The 15,616-nt window shown below is 53.8% G+C and overlaps 5 protein-coding genes across 5 annotated transcripts; 2 read left to right on the forward strand and 3 right to left on the reverse strand.

The window, feature by feature from the left end:
* Positions 1-850: 850 nt before the first annotated feature.
* MRS44_001411 (uncharacterized protein) lies at positions 851-1,897 on the reverse strand (the record flags this gene model as incomplete). Its single annotated transcript, XM_046267368.2, has 1 exon — positions 851-1,897. The coding sequence occupies one exon, from the start codon at positions 1,895-1,897 to the stop codon at positions 851-853; it is 1,047 nt and encodes a 348-aa protein (XP_046138322.2).
* A 3,740-nt stretch (positions 1,898-5,637) lies between these two features.
* On the reverse strand, positions 5,638-7,618 carry MRS44_001412 (uncharacterized protein; the record flags this gene model as incomplete). Its single annotated transcript, XM_065623692.1, has 4 exons — positions 5,638-6,749; positions 6,804-7,029; positions 7,083-7,486; positions 7,546-7,618. 4 exons carry the CDS (start codon positions 7,616-7,618, stop codon positions 5,638-5,640), a joined length of 1,815 nt encoding a protein of 604 aa, XP_065480125.1.
* Positions 7,619-8,857: 1,239 nt separating this feature from the next.
* Positions 8,858-11,547, forward strand: MRS44_001413 (uncharacterized protein; the record flags this gene model as incomplete). The annotated part of the gene is made up of 5 exons (XM_065623693.1): positions 8,858-8,878; positions 8,936-9,901; positions 9,959-10,976; positions 11,029-11,037; positions 11,096-11,547. 5 exons carry the CDS (start codon positions 8,858-8,860, stop codon positions 11,545-11,547), a joined length of 2,466 nt encoding a protein of 821 aa, XP_065480126.1.
* A 666-nt stretch (positions 11,548-12,213) lies between these two features.
* On the reverse strand, positions 12,214-12,554 carry MRS44_001414 (uncharacterized protein; the record flags this gene model as incomplete). Its single annotated transcript, XM_046280646.1, has 3 exons — positions 12,214-12,337; positions 12,385-12,455; positions 12,510-12,554. 3 exons carry the CDS (start codon positions 12,552-12,554, stop codon positions 12,214-12,216), a joined length of 240 nt encoding a protein of 79 aa, XP_046138319.1.
* A 1,120-nt stretch (positions 12,555-13,674) lies between these two features.
* On the forward strand, positions 13,675-14,889 carry MRS44_001415 (uncharacterized protein; the record flags this gene model as incomplete). The annotated part of the gene is made up of 4 exons (XM_046267366.2): positions 13,675-13,694; positions 13,759-13,772; positions 13,828-14,019; positions 14,072-14,889. The coding sequence occupies 4 exons, from the start codon at positions 13,675-13,677 to the stop codon at positions 14,887-14,889; spliced, it is 1,044 nt and encodes a 347-aa protein (XP_046138318.1).
* Positions 14,890-15,616: the final 727 nt, after the last annotated feature.

Consider the following 15,616-nt stretch of genomic DNA (forward strand, 5'->3'; position numbering starts at 1 on the left):
TATATTTCTTATAAATTTAGTTTACCTCTCTGCTCAGTCTCTCCAGGGTATTTGCTGATTCCCTCATTCGAACGCACACATCAAAATCATCCAGTCAGAGTGTCAAACTTCCGCTTCTGGGAATCATCCTTGGCGGCAACCCTTGAATCTGAGGGCATCATGATCAGCATTGTTTGCATTGGTGGCGTTGAAACATGACAAGCATGGCATCCTGGTATCTGACAGTGTTTTGCATGGATACATCTAATGATCGTCATATATCACACATGAGCTGAACAGATCCTTGTTTTGTCACTTGCACTTTTGCCAAGGTGCACATTTCTTTTGGTGACGGGGATGGATTCAATCTTGGCTACTACCTTGATGATCAAGCCGTACAATATGAAATAAAAGGTATAATAAATCTGATATCTCAACATAGAAAAGAGTTGAGGCAGCTGCTTGGAAATGCCACCGCTGAAAATAGGTATTTCGATAATAATAATTCCCGCTTCCCTGACTTTTCCTCTTCTGGATGATCAAAACCAAAAGTCATAAGTTAAAACCATAGAGTTGAGCTCATTGCTCCCAAAAATTTTCAACGCCCAGTGTTCGAATGATGGATGCCCAAGATCGCTTCAGTGTAAAAAGGGGGGATATCGTATGAGTACAGAGGCCGGTGCCTCGAGGAATAGTTCGTAAAAGGGGTGATTCGGTCTTGACACCATTGGTGTCGGACCGGGTAAAGTGATAATGGTAATAACGATATGCCATGATGCAGGCCATGGCTTATAGTAGCAGGATGTGGTTGTGTACCACCCTGATCAAGAAACGTATGGTTAGATAATCCTTAGAAGAGCCATTTACATCTTCAGTAGAATGGTGAGGCTCTCCTTCTCGGATCACGGGCTCGGCGCCCCTCTCGGTCATTCCACTCCCAGTCAATATGATCCGGGTGTGGTCGTGGACGGGGCTCGCAGTAGTCATGCCTGGAGCAGCCATCCCATCTCTCGCATCGCCAGGGCACCTTGCGCTGATCGTCAGCACTTCGGCTGCGGACCTGGTGCTGTTCGTGGGCGATAGAAGGGCGTTCGCGGAAGTGTTCTAGGTCGGCGTCCATCTCGCTCAGCCGCAAGCTTCCTCGTCCTACCCAGTCGTCGATAGTGTCGGCAATCTGGCGGAATCCTTCAGTGTGACCGCCATCGTGGCTAGCCTTGAGGCCGCATGTGACAAACAGGTAGCTGTGAATCATCTCATGGAGAAATGTCGAAATAAGTAGGCGACGGTTGTACTGGGTGTCTTTGAGAATAGGCGAAGACAACACAATGAGTGTCTCGAACCCACTAACAGGGGAACGTCGCACAGCCGTGGTACCGACGATGTGTGCCTGATACTGGGCGCTGGCAGGGTGACTCCAATCCCAGGCGACACGACCGGCGAGGGTGTTGAAGAAGAATAGTTCATTGGCCGCAGAGAAGATGCTGCGAAGGGCATCCTCATCCAGGGGAAAATCGGCGGCGCGAGATTTGGGGTTGATGAGAGTCCGGAGGATGCGGCCGTGCCGCGAATCAGACCGGCGATGCCGCCTGCGGTTAGAGCCGAGGCCAGCGACGTGGTCCCGGACAAGGCGAGCGGCAGCGAGGTCGCTCAATAATGAGAGACCATTGTCCTCTGCTTTGAGAGCAAGGCTGGCGAGGGAGTGCTGTGTCGTATCAGAAGAGACGGAGAGTCCGGACTCGGTGCGTTCCATAGCGCAGGCCTCGGGGACGGGTGCCGGGCCGAATGCAGCTGCTGGCGCCGGCCGGGGCTCGGGGGTCGAGCCAAAGTCGAGGCCGGCGTCAATGGAGGGGAACTCGTGATCCTCGGGAGGTGGCGAACGTTCGCGAATGACGAGAAAACCGAGCTTGTTGAGGGCCATGAGATCGGGGGAGGAATTGGCGGAGGAGTAGTCTCAATGTCGTCGTGGTGAGGAACATCGTCCTCTGCAGGGGAGCTATAAGAGCGACCGTAGGGATAGTCGGCGTGTTGGTGGACGCCGCCGTAATGGGCCCGCGGGTACCCATGTCGGTGATGTAAATGCAAAGGATAAGGGTAAGCGGGCGACTCATGACCACTGGGTCCAGCTACGGGCGGGTTGTTGTATGCATCATCATATGGAAGTGCAAGTGCATCATCGATGTTGGTGTATTCGTAGTCGTCGTCGAACCTCTTCCTCTTTGGACCGAAAGTGAAGCCATCGCAGCCGTCCGAGTGGCTCACCCTCCGTTTGCCGCCGACGACATACGGGTCGGGGCCGGTAGCACCAAGCGAGAGACCCCCGTCATCCACCCGAAATGCCATGGGACATGCTCATCGACTCGAGCCGGGGTGGGTTAGATTGACAGGTGCAAGGGGAGGAAGAGGAAGAGGGAGGGGGGAAGGATGGGAGAAGAGGTCACATAGGGGGTAAAGAATGGAACGCCACTTTGTGATGGTTTCTCTGTGAACGTTGCGTTGCGTTTGCGGTTACAGCCTCTTTCTCTTTCGTCTCTGTTGAAACAATGGAGATACGATTCAGAATACGACTCAGAATCTGGATTGTCGGTTGGTCCCCCCTTTCCAAGTCAAGTCGGTGAGTCCGGAAGCGGATTCGGATGCGAGTGGCGGGAACGGGAATGGAGAAGGACGCGCGTGAGGCGGTGGAAGCCGGAGTTTGGTTGTTGAGAGGGAGGGAGGGGAAAAGTGCAAGAAAAGAGAAATTAAAATACAAAGTGAAAAATGAGAAAAAGGAAAGAAAGAAGAAACGAAATGGATGGTTATGTTGGGAAATGCATGGGTAGTAGGTGCAAAGACGTGCAAGAGCTGAGTCGAGTCGAATCGAATAGCCTCGAGTTTCACCGTAAGTCTTGCTTGTCTTGGTTGCTTTTGGTTGGGGGGAGGAGTCGGGATCGTTTAATGGATGGTTCCCGGACGGTTTTGGACTGGTTTAAACGTCGAGTTATGCAGCTCGAGAGCCGATCACAGAGGGACAGCACAAGAGAAAGAAGAAGAGGGAAAAGGGACCGCAGCGCATAACAAAGATTGGGAGCGGGAGCGGGCTTCGTCTCCAAATAAGCCTCCCCCAACACAGGACAGGGCGACTCACTGACTGCACGCAAACAACAAGCCCAGGGCACTTGTCTTGACAGGCCCTATCATCCTTGTACAGTTGTCCGTCCTGTCTCTGCCTCTGCCGCGGGCTTCTCTGTCTCTGCCAAATCACCGCCCGGATCGCGCTGGGGAATCCTTGCCTCGGGGGTGTGAGGCGCTGAAAGCGTGAGAATCACTGACTGGGCTGCTGCTGGGTGGCTGCTTGCTGCAAGTACCCCCCTTCCGGTCTCTTCGACAGAGAGCATGACACGACACACACGAGGTTTTGCTCTGGAGGGCCCTATTATCCATCCAGGGGATCCCCCATTAGTGAGAGGTCCATCCCCCAGATACGGGTCGCCTCACTCTTGTCGACTGGCTTGCTTTTTCTTCTTCATTCTTAAGCTGCTTGCCCGGGCTCCGGTTCTAATGGCGAACCGGCGTCGAGCGCTATGGCTATTGCGGCAGTGACACCGGGACCTTAAAATGAGGAACCCTGAGGGGGGGCTTGGAAACATCGGGAATGCAATCTTGGGACTCTGTTGGCTGTCGATGGCATGGCAAGGCATGGCAGCATGGCGGTGTGTGCTATGTCGCTAGGCGCCCGAGACGAGATGACGGCAGACCGAGAGAAACAGCGCAGCACGCTATCATACACTACAGACTAGGTAGAGTAAAGAGGCCATCGTCACCGCAGGTCAGCCTCGTAACCTGCCTGCAAATGGGGCCTCGGCCGGGCAAAACTGACCTGATGTCGTCGACGGAAACTTGGAAGCCTCCCTTGAAGGTTGAACTGTATACATGTACCCGGCCGAAACGGTCCAGACAAGGGGGTCAAGGGTGCCCGCTGAAGCCACGAGATGCTCGCTGCAGATGACCAGGGATCTTCCCTACAGACTACCAAATCCAGGGCAATGGGCCACTGCTACAACCAATATCCATCAGAGACGTCTGTCGTTCTCTTTCTCTTTTGGCAATCTTGAGCCGAAAGGAAAAAATCCCAGCGAAGATCCCCATGTCTCAGCTTTTTGTATCTTCCCAAAACCCCTACCGCCCATTCAACAAAAAACTTGGCTTCCACCATGCTTTATGATTCAATAACAAGGCGAAAACATCTCCACCTGTATGTACACAGACCTGACAGCGCACACCTCCTCCTCCTCTTCCCCGCTAGAGATGCCATATAAACCCACTTCCCGCCAGGGGCCACCGTACCGGCGCCCGATGCCTTGGACAGTAGCCTTCGTTCGCTCGTCGTCAAAGACCGGGATACCCTTTGAAGGCTAGCAGAGTGCCTGACGTCGAATCCATGGACAATGCGTGCGTGATACAAGAGGGGTGAACCTGTATCATCCATTGAAAGATCGTCATTCAACTTCAATGCTGGGCTTCACTCGCTATCACGGCCCAACTCTGAGACGAGATATCAATATGAGGCCCTCTACCTACATCCCCCAATAATAGCCTATAACTGCCGTCCTCTGACCGGATAGCCTCAGCTTCTCTAGCCCGTGCTAGAAACCGTCTATTTCCTTTGGCGCCTCCGCCCAGGACCTGTCAAGCGTCCCCATCGGCATCATTGGTCCAGGGATGCCGTCGGAGCCCCGTGATTGGTCGCCCTGTTATTCAGAGGGTACCTGAACTGGACCCAGTCGTGGACCTTGGCGAGAAAGGAAGTGAGAAGCTTCTGCGAGATGAGATTTGGAATTTACAAATCTTCTTCTTTTACCGATGGATCTCGTTCTAGTGGCTTTACCGTCTTTTGATCCTTGAAAATCCAGAGATGGTGAGTATATGTGGAGAACGGCAGCTAATGCATCCCGAGACAAACCAGAGATGGACAGATGCAGATGCTTTCGAACTGACTCATAGCGTTGGATCGAGTTGGGTTGAGATGCAGCATGTAATCGGTCATTCTTTCTATCAATAGACACAAACTGATAGACAGCACAGCAACTACTGTACTCCTCCTCACTCTCTCTATCCAGTCAACTCCTCCTCGACAATCATCACCATCAACAAGCTCATACACACTCCACTCCTCCTCTTCGTCGGCATCACCGCCACGCCCTGCATTGGCCACATCCATCTCGCAGCATGCAAGCACCCTGCGCCGCCTATACTCTTCTAGCCTGATGCTTGCTTCGAGTCCCGTCGGTCGGTCGTTGGCCGTGGCGTCCTTACTTTTCCGAAGCTGTCAACCAACTCTTTGTGCTTTGCCGCGCCGCCGCCTCATCTTGCCCTCCTCCTCGACGTGGTCACTCTATAGAGTAGTGATCCTCATGGAGTCGTGTGAGGTAAGCCTTTGGTGTGCACCCAGACACATGAGCAACTTGTCAGAGGACCTCGCCCTCTCCACCGACGATCACTCGCTCGCTCTCGTCATCGGCAACACTCCACTGGAACTTTCAAGGGTCTTTGCCCTGCAGAGTGAACTGTTGATCCCATCATTGTCCGGTTATCACACATGCAGATGAAGCAACAAAAAAAGCCGCTCTCTTTTATTATCCTGGACCCTTAATGCAACCTGCAGCACCCACCCCCTCATCGTCACTCCGCCAGCCCAAGACCTTGCACGAACCGTGCCTCGTCAGCCTGCCGTTCCAGAGCCTCCCGCATCCGCTGTGAATAGACCCGTCTCTGGTGGTCCTCCGCAGCCTCCCCGGCCCTGTCCTCCTCAAAGTCCTCCGGCGTGAAGATCGGAGCCCCCGTGAAACTGATCATCCCCAGCTTCTCCCCCGTCCAGAACAGGACGTTGTCCTCGTTGGGCCGGTCCGGCTTGGTCCGGCGCTTGGTCGACAGGATCTTGCGTGCGAGGTCGTCGGAGCCCGGCATCGAGGCAAACAGCGACGCCTGCGTCTGCACGTCGCTGTGCCCGATCTTGATCCGTCGGCACTCGGTGTATCCGTCCCTCTCGAACCACTTGATTTGCCCGGCGCCGTCCGAAAAGGCAATCTTGGTCCCGTGGTTGATTACCGACAAGATGATGGACGAAGCCGCCGTGTAGCGGTTCTTCATGGTAGAGTTTTGCTGGACAGGCCCGTCGCTTGACAGGTCTACAGACCCCAAGCCATACAGCTCCAGAGAACCCTTGGTCTTGTACTCTCCGCCGGCAATCAGCGTACGGCCATTCTCGGACGTCTTGCACTCTTCAACTCTCTCGGCCGAGAGCTCGCCCCGGCGGCGCACTTCGTGATCCACCGTAGAGAAGGGGTAAGGCAGGGCTGCCAGGCTAGAGAGCCTCGATCCCGAGTAGATGGAGCCCATGATCTTGGGAAACTGGCGTCGATCGTAATGCAGAATATTGGAAAACCGTCCCGACACGTAGATGTCGTCCGACACCATCTCATCGCCCGCCGGCCGGGGCAAGTGGAGAATGCTGGTCGGCGTTGGCTGAGACAGTGAGGCGTACGGCGGCAGTGGGTTTGGATCAAAGATGGCCTTGAAGGGATTGTCTTCCTCCAGGCTACTGCTACCATCGAGACGCTCCACAACTTCGTCGTGCACCTTTGATGGTGCTCTAAAGTCGTGTAGGTGAATACCCAATGAAGTGCCGACTGTCAAGGGTACTCCGTCTTGGATCTGTGACAAGGTTGTGATGGACCATTCGAAGGAATCTCGCTTGACTACCTCAAGACGGTTGAGATCGACTTCGATGAGGTCTGGTAGAGTGTCAGAAAGATCAACGATCAACAGTTAATAGGTCCGGCACTTACGACTCTGCACAGCAAAGACAGCCTTGTGGTTGCTGTTGCTGACGCTAACACACTCTGTGACACCCGTGTCGATCTTCTTGGAGCGCCTCGTGTTCTGATCTCCCCGTCCGTCAAAGAAGAGAATGTCGGGTCGGCTCGTGGCCACGATTCCACCCCTTTTCCCTCGGCTTCCGTTGACATCCCACAAGCAGACAGACCCATCGTCCAAGGGGAGACGGCCAAGAGACTGCCAAGGCCATCGTCTCCGTTGTTTGGGTTGTAGAGGGCCATGCCTCTGACCTCGATGAGGTGCTGCAAACCGCCAACTCTGACACGCGGCGTCTCCAGCCAGTTGACACATGTTGGGCCCTGGCGTTGAATGTACTCGTCATACCACGAGACGTGCTCACCGGGGAATGCTGGGTCCCAGTTGGCCATGTCCTGGAGGAACTCGAGATGCACCTTGGCTGGCCGAGGAGGTTCATCTGCGTCTGGGAGTAGATCATAGTCGCTTACATCTGGGTCTTTAGCCTTGCCCAGCTTGGACTCAGCAGAAGTAGCAAAGATCTTCCGGCGGTTCTGGAGGAAGTGATACCATGGTGAACGCTCGAAACAGTGGCGTTTCCACAGTTCATGGTCAAGACAGACTTCTCTGAGTCTGCGTGAGACGAGTTGAAGCCTGGGAAGGTTGTGAGGTTCAAGATCTGAAGTGCCGGCGTCAGCAAGTTGATAGCGGGGTACTGATTCACGAATGGCGACTCACAGCAGAGGATCTGAAGCAGGATCTCATCCGGGAGCCCATCCCAGCGGCGCTCAGACTGAGTGGGCGAGGCCATGACGCAGGCTGCAGAGGAGCTCGGAGAACTCGGAAGATGGCAAGGCAGACGAGGACTCGAGCGGACAAGAGAAACGAGAGTTGGCTCGATGACAAAGGAGGCAGGCAGACCAGGCTGATTGATGATTTGCGGGCGGAAGTGCGGGTGTTCCTGGGTGCGTGCTGGGCCTAGGTTGAAAAGGCGGGTCAGGTCGACAAGGGTTGCAAGAGTCGCGATAAGCGATGGAGATGGGCCTGGCCTACGGAGAAGTCAATTAAGCGACCTCCGCTTACTCGTGCCTATCCCAATGCTACAGAATCTTCATCTACAGGCTTCTTGACGACTCTAGTCGACAGATGGCGTCTGATGGCTCAATCTCAAGAGGTCCGTCTCCGCCATCAATTGGTCAACCACGGGCATGCATCTTGAGACGCGGGGGTTAGAGTCTTGGTCCGGTTCCCCGCTTGGACGATCCCTTCACTCACAGACTCTCTGTCTCCTACAATGGAAAGAGACTTCAAGTCGGGGCTTCTCTTTCGATGCTTCCGAGACATGGAACTACTATGCCCGTTTCAATCACCACTAACAGCCACAGGGCCATGGGCGCTGTGCGGCGTGCTAGGCCCGGATGTCCCATAGAGTCTCTGCCAATAGAAGCCCTCGCCAACTTGCCATCACTGCCAGCCGTCCATCACTGTCAACGACAACTTCATTAAGTGTTTGCCAGCTGCCAGACCACAACCCGTTTCTAGGGCAATAATGTTCAAAATACCATAGCCCTAATCGATAGGACTTGCTGGCGACGCGTCTGCCTTAGGATGCCACACTTTTTCCTCTCGCAATAACAAATCCCCCTCCTCCCCAAAACATCCCAACACCCTCACCTTTTCACCTCGCAAAACACCATCCTCTGCATCGCATCACGGTAACAACGGTTTCTCGCGCACCTTAGGCGTAGCTTCAACTAGGGCATTCGCTTCTTATGAACGCTCTAGTTAGCTGCGGCTTCTAGGCTTGCGCGATAATCCTATTGTGAGCGTTTCAAAGGCTCCTCAACACGTTCTACCTTCATCTCCAATCGATCCTATTCAAACAACCCTATTCAAAGCACCGGCAGATACTATTTGTCATCATTTCCAAGACACCAGAAGACACTCTTTGCCCACATCTTCAAAATCCACTACAAGCACGACAGAGAAGCTTTGCCATCGTTTTCAAACCCACTTCACCACGAGCACGCAAGTGCCTAAAACTCCAATCATGAATCCCCATCACGAAAATGTAAGTTTCCACCTATCCATCGACCCAGGCGAGACCGCGGCATGCTAAACTTTATAGTCGCTCCTCTCACCCAAGAGTGATCATTCGGGCCGAGGTGCGCGGCATGGTAGTAACACCACCGCTACCTCAGTCTCCTATCACTCGGATCCCTTTGCGAGCTCTAATCTCGATGAGGATGTTCAAACCAAGGACTATTCCTATGTCAAGTCTCGTACTCCCAAGTGCGAGACTCCTCGCCCTCGTGGTTTCATCAATGATCACGCATCTCGGACTCCATCCAGCAACGTCAAAGCCAAGATGGCTTGCTTTGAGAGCCCCAACTCCTTCGGGGATGATCGTGATGATCGCGGTGATGATCGAGCCGCTTCCGAGTGGGAAACAGTCGCTGCAGATGATGAGTTTGCACCGTACCCTGAAGTCACAACCAAGGCCCAGAGACGCCAGGGAAAGTCGAACTTCGCATCGGCCACACCTTCCAAGACTTCGAAGACTGACGCCATTGTTCATCCTCATATCATGAGCTGGGGTCAGCCAGCGGAGGCTTCTAACCCTGTCTCGCGTCGCGATCCCGTTCGCCAGCCGTCGGTGCGACCAGAGCAAGCGTCATCTCCGCGTTTGCGCACTTTCCACTCCTCTTCTAGTCTCTACAGCGAGCTGGATAAGAAGGAGAGAAAGGGTCACAAGCAAGCTCTTCACTCTGACGGAGCTGAACCTGACACGACTTACTGCGAGGGAGAGCGAGCTGAGGATGTTCTGCAAGATGAAGACGATATGCCAGTCCAAGATGGTCTGCGAGTTCCTCAGAATCAGGACACGCTCAAGCGAGCCTCTGCTATCACCACCAGCAGCCATGGCGACCCCTTTCACTACGACGGGGACAGGTACTCGGACTTTTTGCGCTCCTCAATCGAACGGGATGTGAGTGATGCGCTACACCATACCGGCAAAACTACCTATCCGAACTACAGCGTCCCACAATCCCCTGAGAGCCACACTCCCAAGGGTTATCCGCATGGTGGTCATGTTGGTTCCTTCTACAACTCTGCGGCTATTCGATCGGCCTAGAATGTCGACGAACAGGTAAAGGTTCCCGTCGGTCGACAGCCCGAGGAAGAGCCATCTCCTGAGCCCATCCAGGACCGCCGACTGGACGGCGAGATTGTCACACTGCTGAAGAACCGGACCGAGACCCAGGCGGGTACCGAGGCCGATTGGCAGACTGTGACGACGGAAAACCATCCTTACGATTCGATGCGCCAGGAATTCCATGATAGCATCGCCAAGGGTACTGGAAGCAGTCTTGCTGATGTTTCCGACACGACAGAGCGTAACCATCACCTTTACGAGTATGGGTCCATGGACAGAATCATCCAGCATCCTTCTCGCGATGTCAACACCGGATCCTACCGTGTTCGCAACGACAAGCCATCCAGACTCCCTGTCCTTGTTCCTCAGGCTGGAGGACGTCCCGGGCTCTTTGCTCAGAATGCGACTCGCAACTTGGTTCAGTCACCTCCCAGAACCCCTGCGTCCTTGGCAGGCTTGTTTCGTAAGGACGGACATGGACAGACTGCCAAGCGACGAAGTCTTCTCCTGGATGAGGAACGTCGAGACAGTTATCAGACCCTCAGTTCGGATGCAGGTGCTTCCAAGGCTCACGACAATGGTGAATCTTCCAACACCGACAGACTCTTCAGCTGGCCCCGAGTCAACAAGACCCTCGGACGGGAGCCTCCCAAGACTCCACCTACTATCTTGGACAAGCCACTGTACAAGCGAGACTTCCAGGAGGGAAGAAAGCGGACGCACGTCCCTCATGATGCTTTTCTGAAGAAGACTGAGACAATCCACATGGACCTCATCAGTCTCCCTGAGGCAGCCATGCTCCAGCGCTTCCGCAGACAGCGAGGTGAGGAGGACCACACTATGACTGGTGCTGCGTTCGCCGCCAAGAAGGGTCATGGAAGCATCAACAGTCCTCTCGGCAGCCCCAGCTCGGCTACCTTTCCCTTGACTCCCACCTCGGGATCTACTCTCCCACGCCCAGCCCCTGCGCATCATCCTGAGCGTGCCAACCACAACGGCTTGTTCCGAGACTGTAAGTTGAAAACATACTCACCAACTTGAACTATATGCTAACTCGCATACAGCAAGCGAGCGTATCTCTGAGATGCTTATCCCATCTTCTGCTATCCTAGGAAGCACCGGGACTGATAGTCGATTCGGCACCAACAGAGGATGGTGCGGTGACAACATTCAGCCCTTCAACAGCTTCAGCGAGGATGAGCCAAGATTCAGACGAGGCCCCGCCAGCACCTTTGGCAGACGATCGGACAATGGACGCGGTGACCGCTCGGGGCGTCGAACTCGTCGACTTTACCTGGGGCAACGTCCTCCACCGTCGCCAGCAGCCTGACGACGCTGAAGACCACCGACAGAAGAGAATATTTGTGAGCATCGTCATCCTGACAATCATGTTCCCCTTCATCGGTGTGCTCGCCATCCGGAACAAGCTCGACGCCATGATCCCCTGGGCCACTGAGGGAGAGATGCACACTCTCACCCCGACCCAGCGCCGTACTCTCAAGTACCTGCTTCTGGCTCTTGCCGTTCTGTACCCCGCCCTTATCACCGGACTTGTTGTCTACTACGCGGTCCACCGCCGCTAAATCGGAGAGAGAATCTGAAGGAATGAGAGTTGTATGTATGGTTTCGTTTTTGGGATTATCGTGACAGAACAGCCTACCCAAGCAACGGGGGCCAGGCGACAAGGTCAGAGAACATGGGCATACGACATGCCCAGTCAGAGATAACATAGGCCAGACGACATGACTGAGGAGAGCATGGGCAAGGCGACATGGCCACATGGTATGGCCAGATGGCATTGACCACATAACATGGGCCAGAGAATATGGGCGTGATGATTTCACAGACAAAGACCCCATATACACGGATGAAGTGATGGGGTGAGAACTGGGTCGTGAGATATGGATGCCCTGGAGAGGCCTACTTTCGGTTCTTTTTGACTGTATGATTTACCACGGTTGCACATGGGGACGCAACATGGGGACGCACATGGGAAAGGAGGCCAGCCAGGTTTCGGTTTTTTTGTTGTACGGATTTCTTTACTATGAATGGCCACACATGGGGGGAGAGATGGAGAGGATCGGGCTTATCCCGAGAATTATGTACTGAGTTGGTCTAGGGCCCATAGACGCGCAAGTTACCAGACTGCCGACGCATTCCCGTTTCCCGATGGTGATTTCCTGCGATCATCCTGTCGCAAGTTGTGTTGGTCTTTGTCATTTCATCAGCTCCAGACGCAGTTATCGGGTTCACTTCTTGCTGTCAGAAGAGGAGGTGTAGGTGTATCCGCTGGGAGAAGTGTAGGTCGAGTCACCCTGGCCGTTGTTGTAGTAGGTACTGCCATTGGGGTTTGAGTAGTAGTACGATCCATCGCTGGTTCAAGGTTAGTCGGTGTCTTGAGGATCAAGAGAGAGACGTACGAGTTGGAGTAGTGGTACGAGTTGGAATTGGTGGCACTGCTGCCGTAGTCTCGGGCGCAGTAGTGATTGCCCTGAGCTGGCGTCAATATCTCGATCAAAATGGGACAACACTGGGATGGACGTACCTGGCTGTTGGTGCCGGAGCTCTTGTAGGTGAAGTCGTCAGGCATGATGACTTGCTTTGCTGGTGATGAGCTGTGGTTGCTTAGATGGCTGAGACTGGTGAGTGTTTTGGAGGGTAGAAGATCTCTGTGAAGAAGAATGAGCAAAGATGGATGTAGCGAAGCAGGGGAAAAGAGCAGAGGGAAGGTCCAGGGGATGTCGTCCCTTAAGTAGCCATGACCCTGAGACGGTAGATCCCATCCCAGTAAGGGGAAGACAGGCCATATCAAGCGGTATGTTGCCCGGTATCAGCAAAAAGCAAAGACAAGCATTCGCTAGATCCGGGCGGTTTGCGTTGCGTCATTGGTGCCATTTGCTATCCCCCGCGGTCTGGGCTTGACGCTATCGCCGGCCCCGCCTGGGATGGAATGGGAGGCTTGAGTTAGGTTCCATGGACAGCATGTGATGCCTGGTCGGTCATTGCGTGCGTCTGGGGTGATGATTGTTACTTTTGGCTTGGTAGGCGAGATTGTGAGGGTTTCATGATGACGGAGATGGTGTTGGTTGTAAATACCTAGATGCAGATGCTGGTAATGCCCATTGTTGTTGACAATAGGGTGGACAATTGCGCGCTTCGTATTGATAGACAGGGGCCGTCATGTTATCAGATTAGCATTTCATAGCTCCATCTTGGGAAACATGTACTGGTGCTACTAGCCAGGTACCCCAGCTCAATCCACAAACCTGATTGTCATGATGGCATCTCTAGGGTAATCATCAACTTCAACTCCATCAAGAACCAACACTTTCTGCATCGGAAATACCGTCCCGAAACATGCAAGCATACCTTTTCCGAAGCGTCCCCTGATCGCCAATCACCTCGTGTGGTTGCAGCAAATACCCGCACCTCAGCACGACATCATTGGAAGCATACCGTCATTGATGTCAATCCCGCTTACCAAGCTTTCCCACAGTGGGAAACTTTGACGTTGAAATGAAGTGATGAACGACCCTCAGTTGCACCGCTGATTAGAAATCGCAGAGTAGCAGAGTAACATGTGAAATGGTATAAATTGTATTGTCTCGCTCGTCTTTGGTTGGGCTTGTGTTTCCAAGACAACACTCTTACCCCTCATCTACAGCGAGAAAGCTGCTCCCAGACATCAAACCGCAAGCATCAACCTCAAGATGGCGCCCAAGATCTTTCTGTAAGTGTTACCCCATTGATTCCAGAAATCAAGAATGTCCAACACAAGCTGACCTGCTCCCCAGAACCGGTGTCACTGGTATGACGCAGAGAATCAATCATTACGTCTCGGTTGCTAACTGCTCCCACCACAGGCTTCATCGGAGGCGCTGCCTTTGCCAAGATTTACGAGAAGCACCCAGATTACGAATACAAACTCTTCGTCCGTAGCGAGGAGCGTGCCAAGGATGTTTCTCAGAAGTATCCCGACGTCAAGTTCGTGTATGGCGACCTCAATAGCACCGATGTGATCGAGAAAGCGGCTGCTGAGGCCGACATTGTCATCCGTATGAACTACACACCTATAGCATTGAGATCCCTGTCTAACATTCACTTCAGACACGGCCGAATCAGCAGACAGCGTCTCCGCTGCCGAGGCAATCGCAAAGGGCCTTGCCGCTGGCCATACAGCAGACAAGCCAGGATATTGGATCCATCTGTCAGGTACCGGTATCCTGACCTGGTACGACTTCGATAACAAGCGTTTTGGCGAGGGACCTCTCCCCGAGCAAAAGTACAACGATATCAACGATATTGACCGCCTCCTGACCCTACCAGAATCGGCCATCCACCGAGATGTCGACAAGATTGTCCAGGCTGCCAACTCAGACGCTGTCAAGACCCTCATCATAGCACCTCCAACCATCTATGGAACAGGCGGCGGACCCGTCAACAAGCGCAGCATCCAGGTTCCAAACCTCGCCCATGCGAGTCTCCAGCTAGGCTACGCACCCGTCATCGGGGCGGGAAAGACGGAGTGGGACAATGTCAACATCAACGACCTCGCAGATCTGTTTAGCAGATTCGTCGACGCAACACAGGACCCATCCAAGCGGAGCAACCCCGAGATCTTTGGCCGCCGCGCCTACTACTTCGCCCGGGGCGGCCAGCACGTGTGGGCCGACATCGCGGCGTGGATCGCCGAAGAGGCGAGGCGCCAGGGGTACGCCCCGGACCTCAAGACAAAGTCGGTGCCGCTCGAGGTGGTGTCCAAGCTCGGGCTGGTGTCGGCCGAGTCGTGGGGCGCCAACTCCAAGGGAGAGGCCGAGAGGGCCAAGAAGTATCTGGGGTGGGAGCCCAAGGGGGTGCCGCTCAAGGAGACTATTGCAGAGGCTGTGGCGCTCGAGGCAAAGAAGCTGGGCTTGACGGCCAGGTAGGACGTTATCTGACGTGAAGGATCGAGTCTACGGATAGGAACTGGGTCTCAACTTTTCTGGTGTCTCAGGGCATGGCGTTATAACAACTATTTTCATCACCTTCGTCTTGTGAGGTGCTAAAATTGCAGTGAAAGTTCGCCTCAGGTTTCCGATGAATAGCTTGATGGAGCCTGATCATCTTCGTTTTGCGAGACACTTAAATTGCAGTGAAGCAACGGCCTTGTACTGTTTCAATATCCCTGGATAGCTTCATGAACCCACCTGCTGGGTGGATTCAGAGAATCATGAAGGTCCTCCCTGACAAAAATTGCACTGAAAGACGAACTCGTATCATTACTTTCTGTTCTCAATCAAGTGTCGAGTGACCGAGTTGTCGGTCATGCCCTTCATTCGCCTTTGGCCCATATCTATTGCGGAACCTCCCTCGGAAGCATGTGGAGTTCGTTGACTCGTTGGACAAGTCGTCTACGTAGAACATTCGAGTTCAACTGTCAGCAGCTTCATTAGTCTAGTGCCTAGAAGAACTCGATATGAAGGGTTATCTTGTGGCGGCACATCTGACAACTTGGCTGCAGCCGTTGACTCGGAGCGTTTCCTCAACCAATAACATCAGTCCAAAGCCCAACCAGCATGATTTTTGCATACAACCTGTGTTGCCTCTCGAGAGCCCCGCGAGTCAGAAAGTCCGTTGCGTCGAACGTTGTGGTTGCGAGCGAGTAAGTTGACC

The sequence above is a fragment of the Fusarium solani genome (genome assembly GCF_023522795.1).
Source record: "Fusarium solani strain SB1 chromosome Unknown bctg00000000, whole genome shotgun sequence".
Taxonomy (NCBI): Eukaryota; Fungi; Ascomycota; class Sordariomycetes; order Hypocreales; family Nectriaceae; genus Fusarium; species Fusarium solani.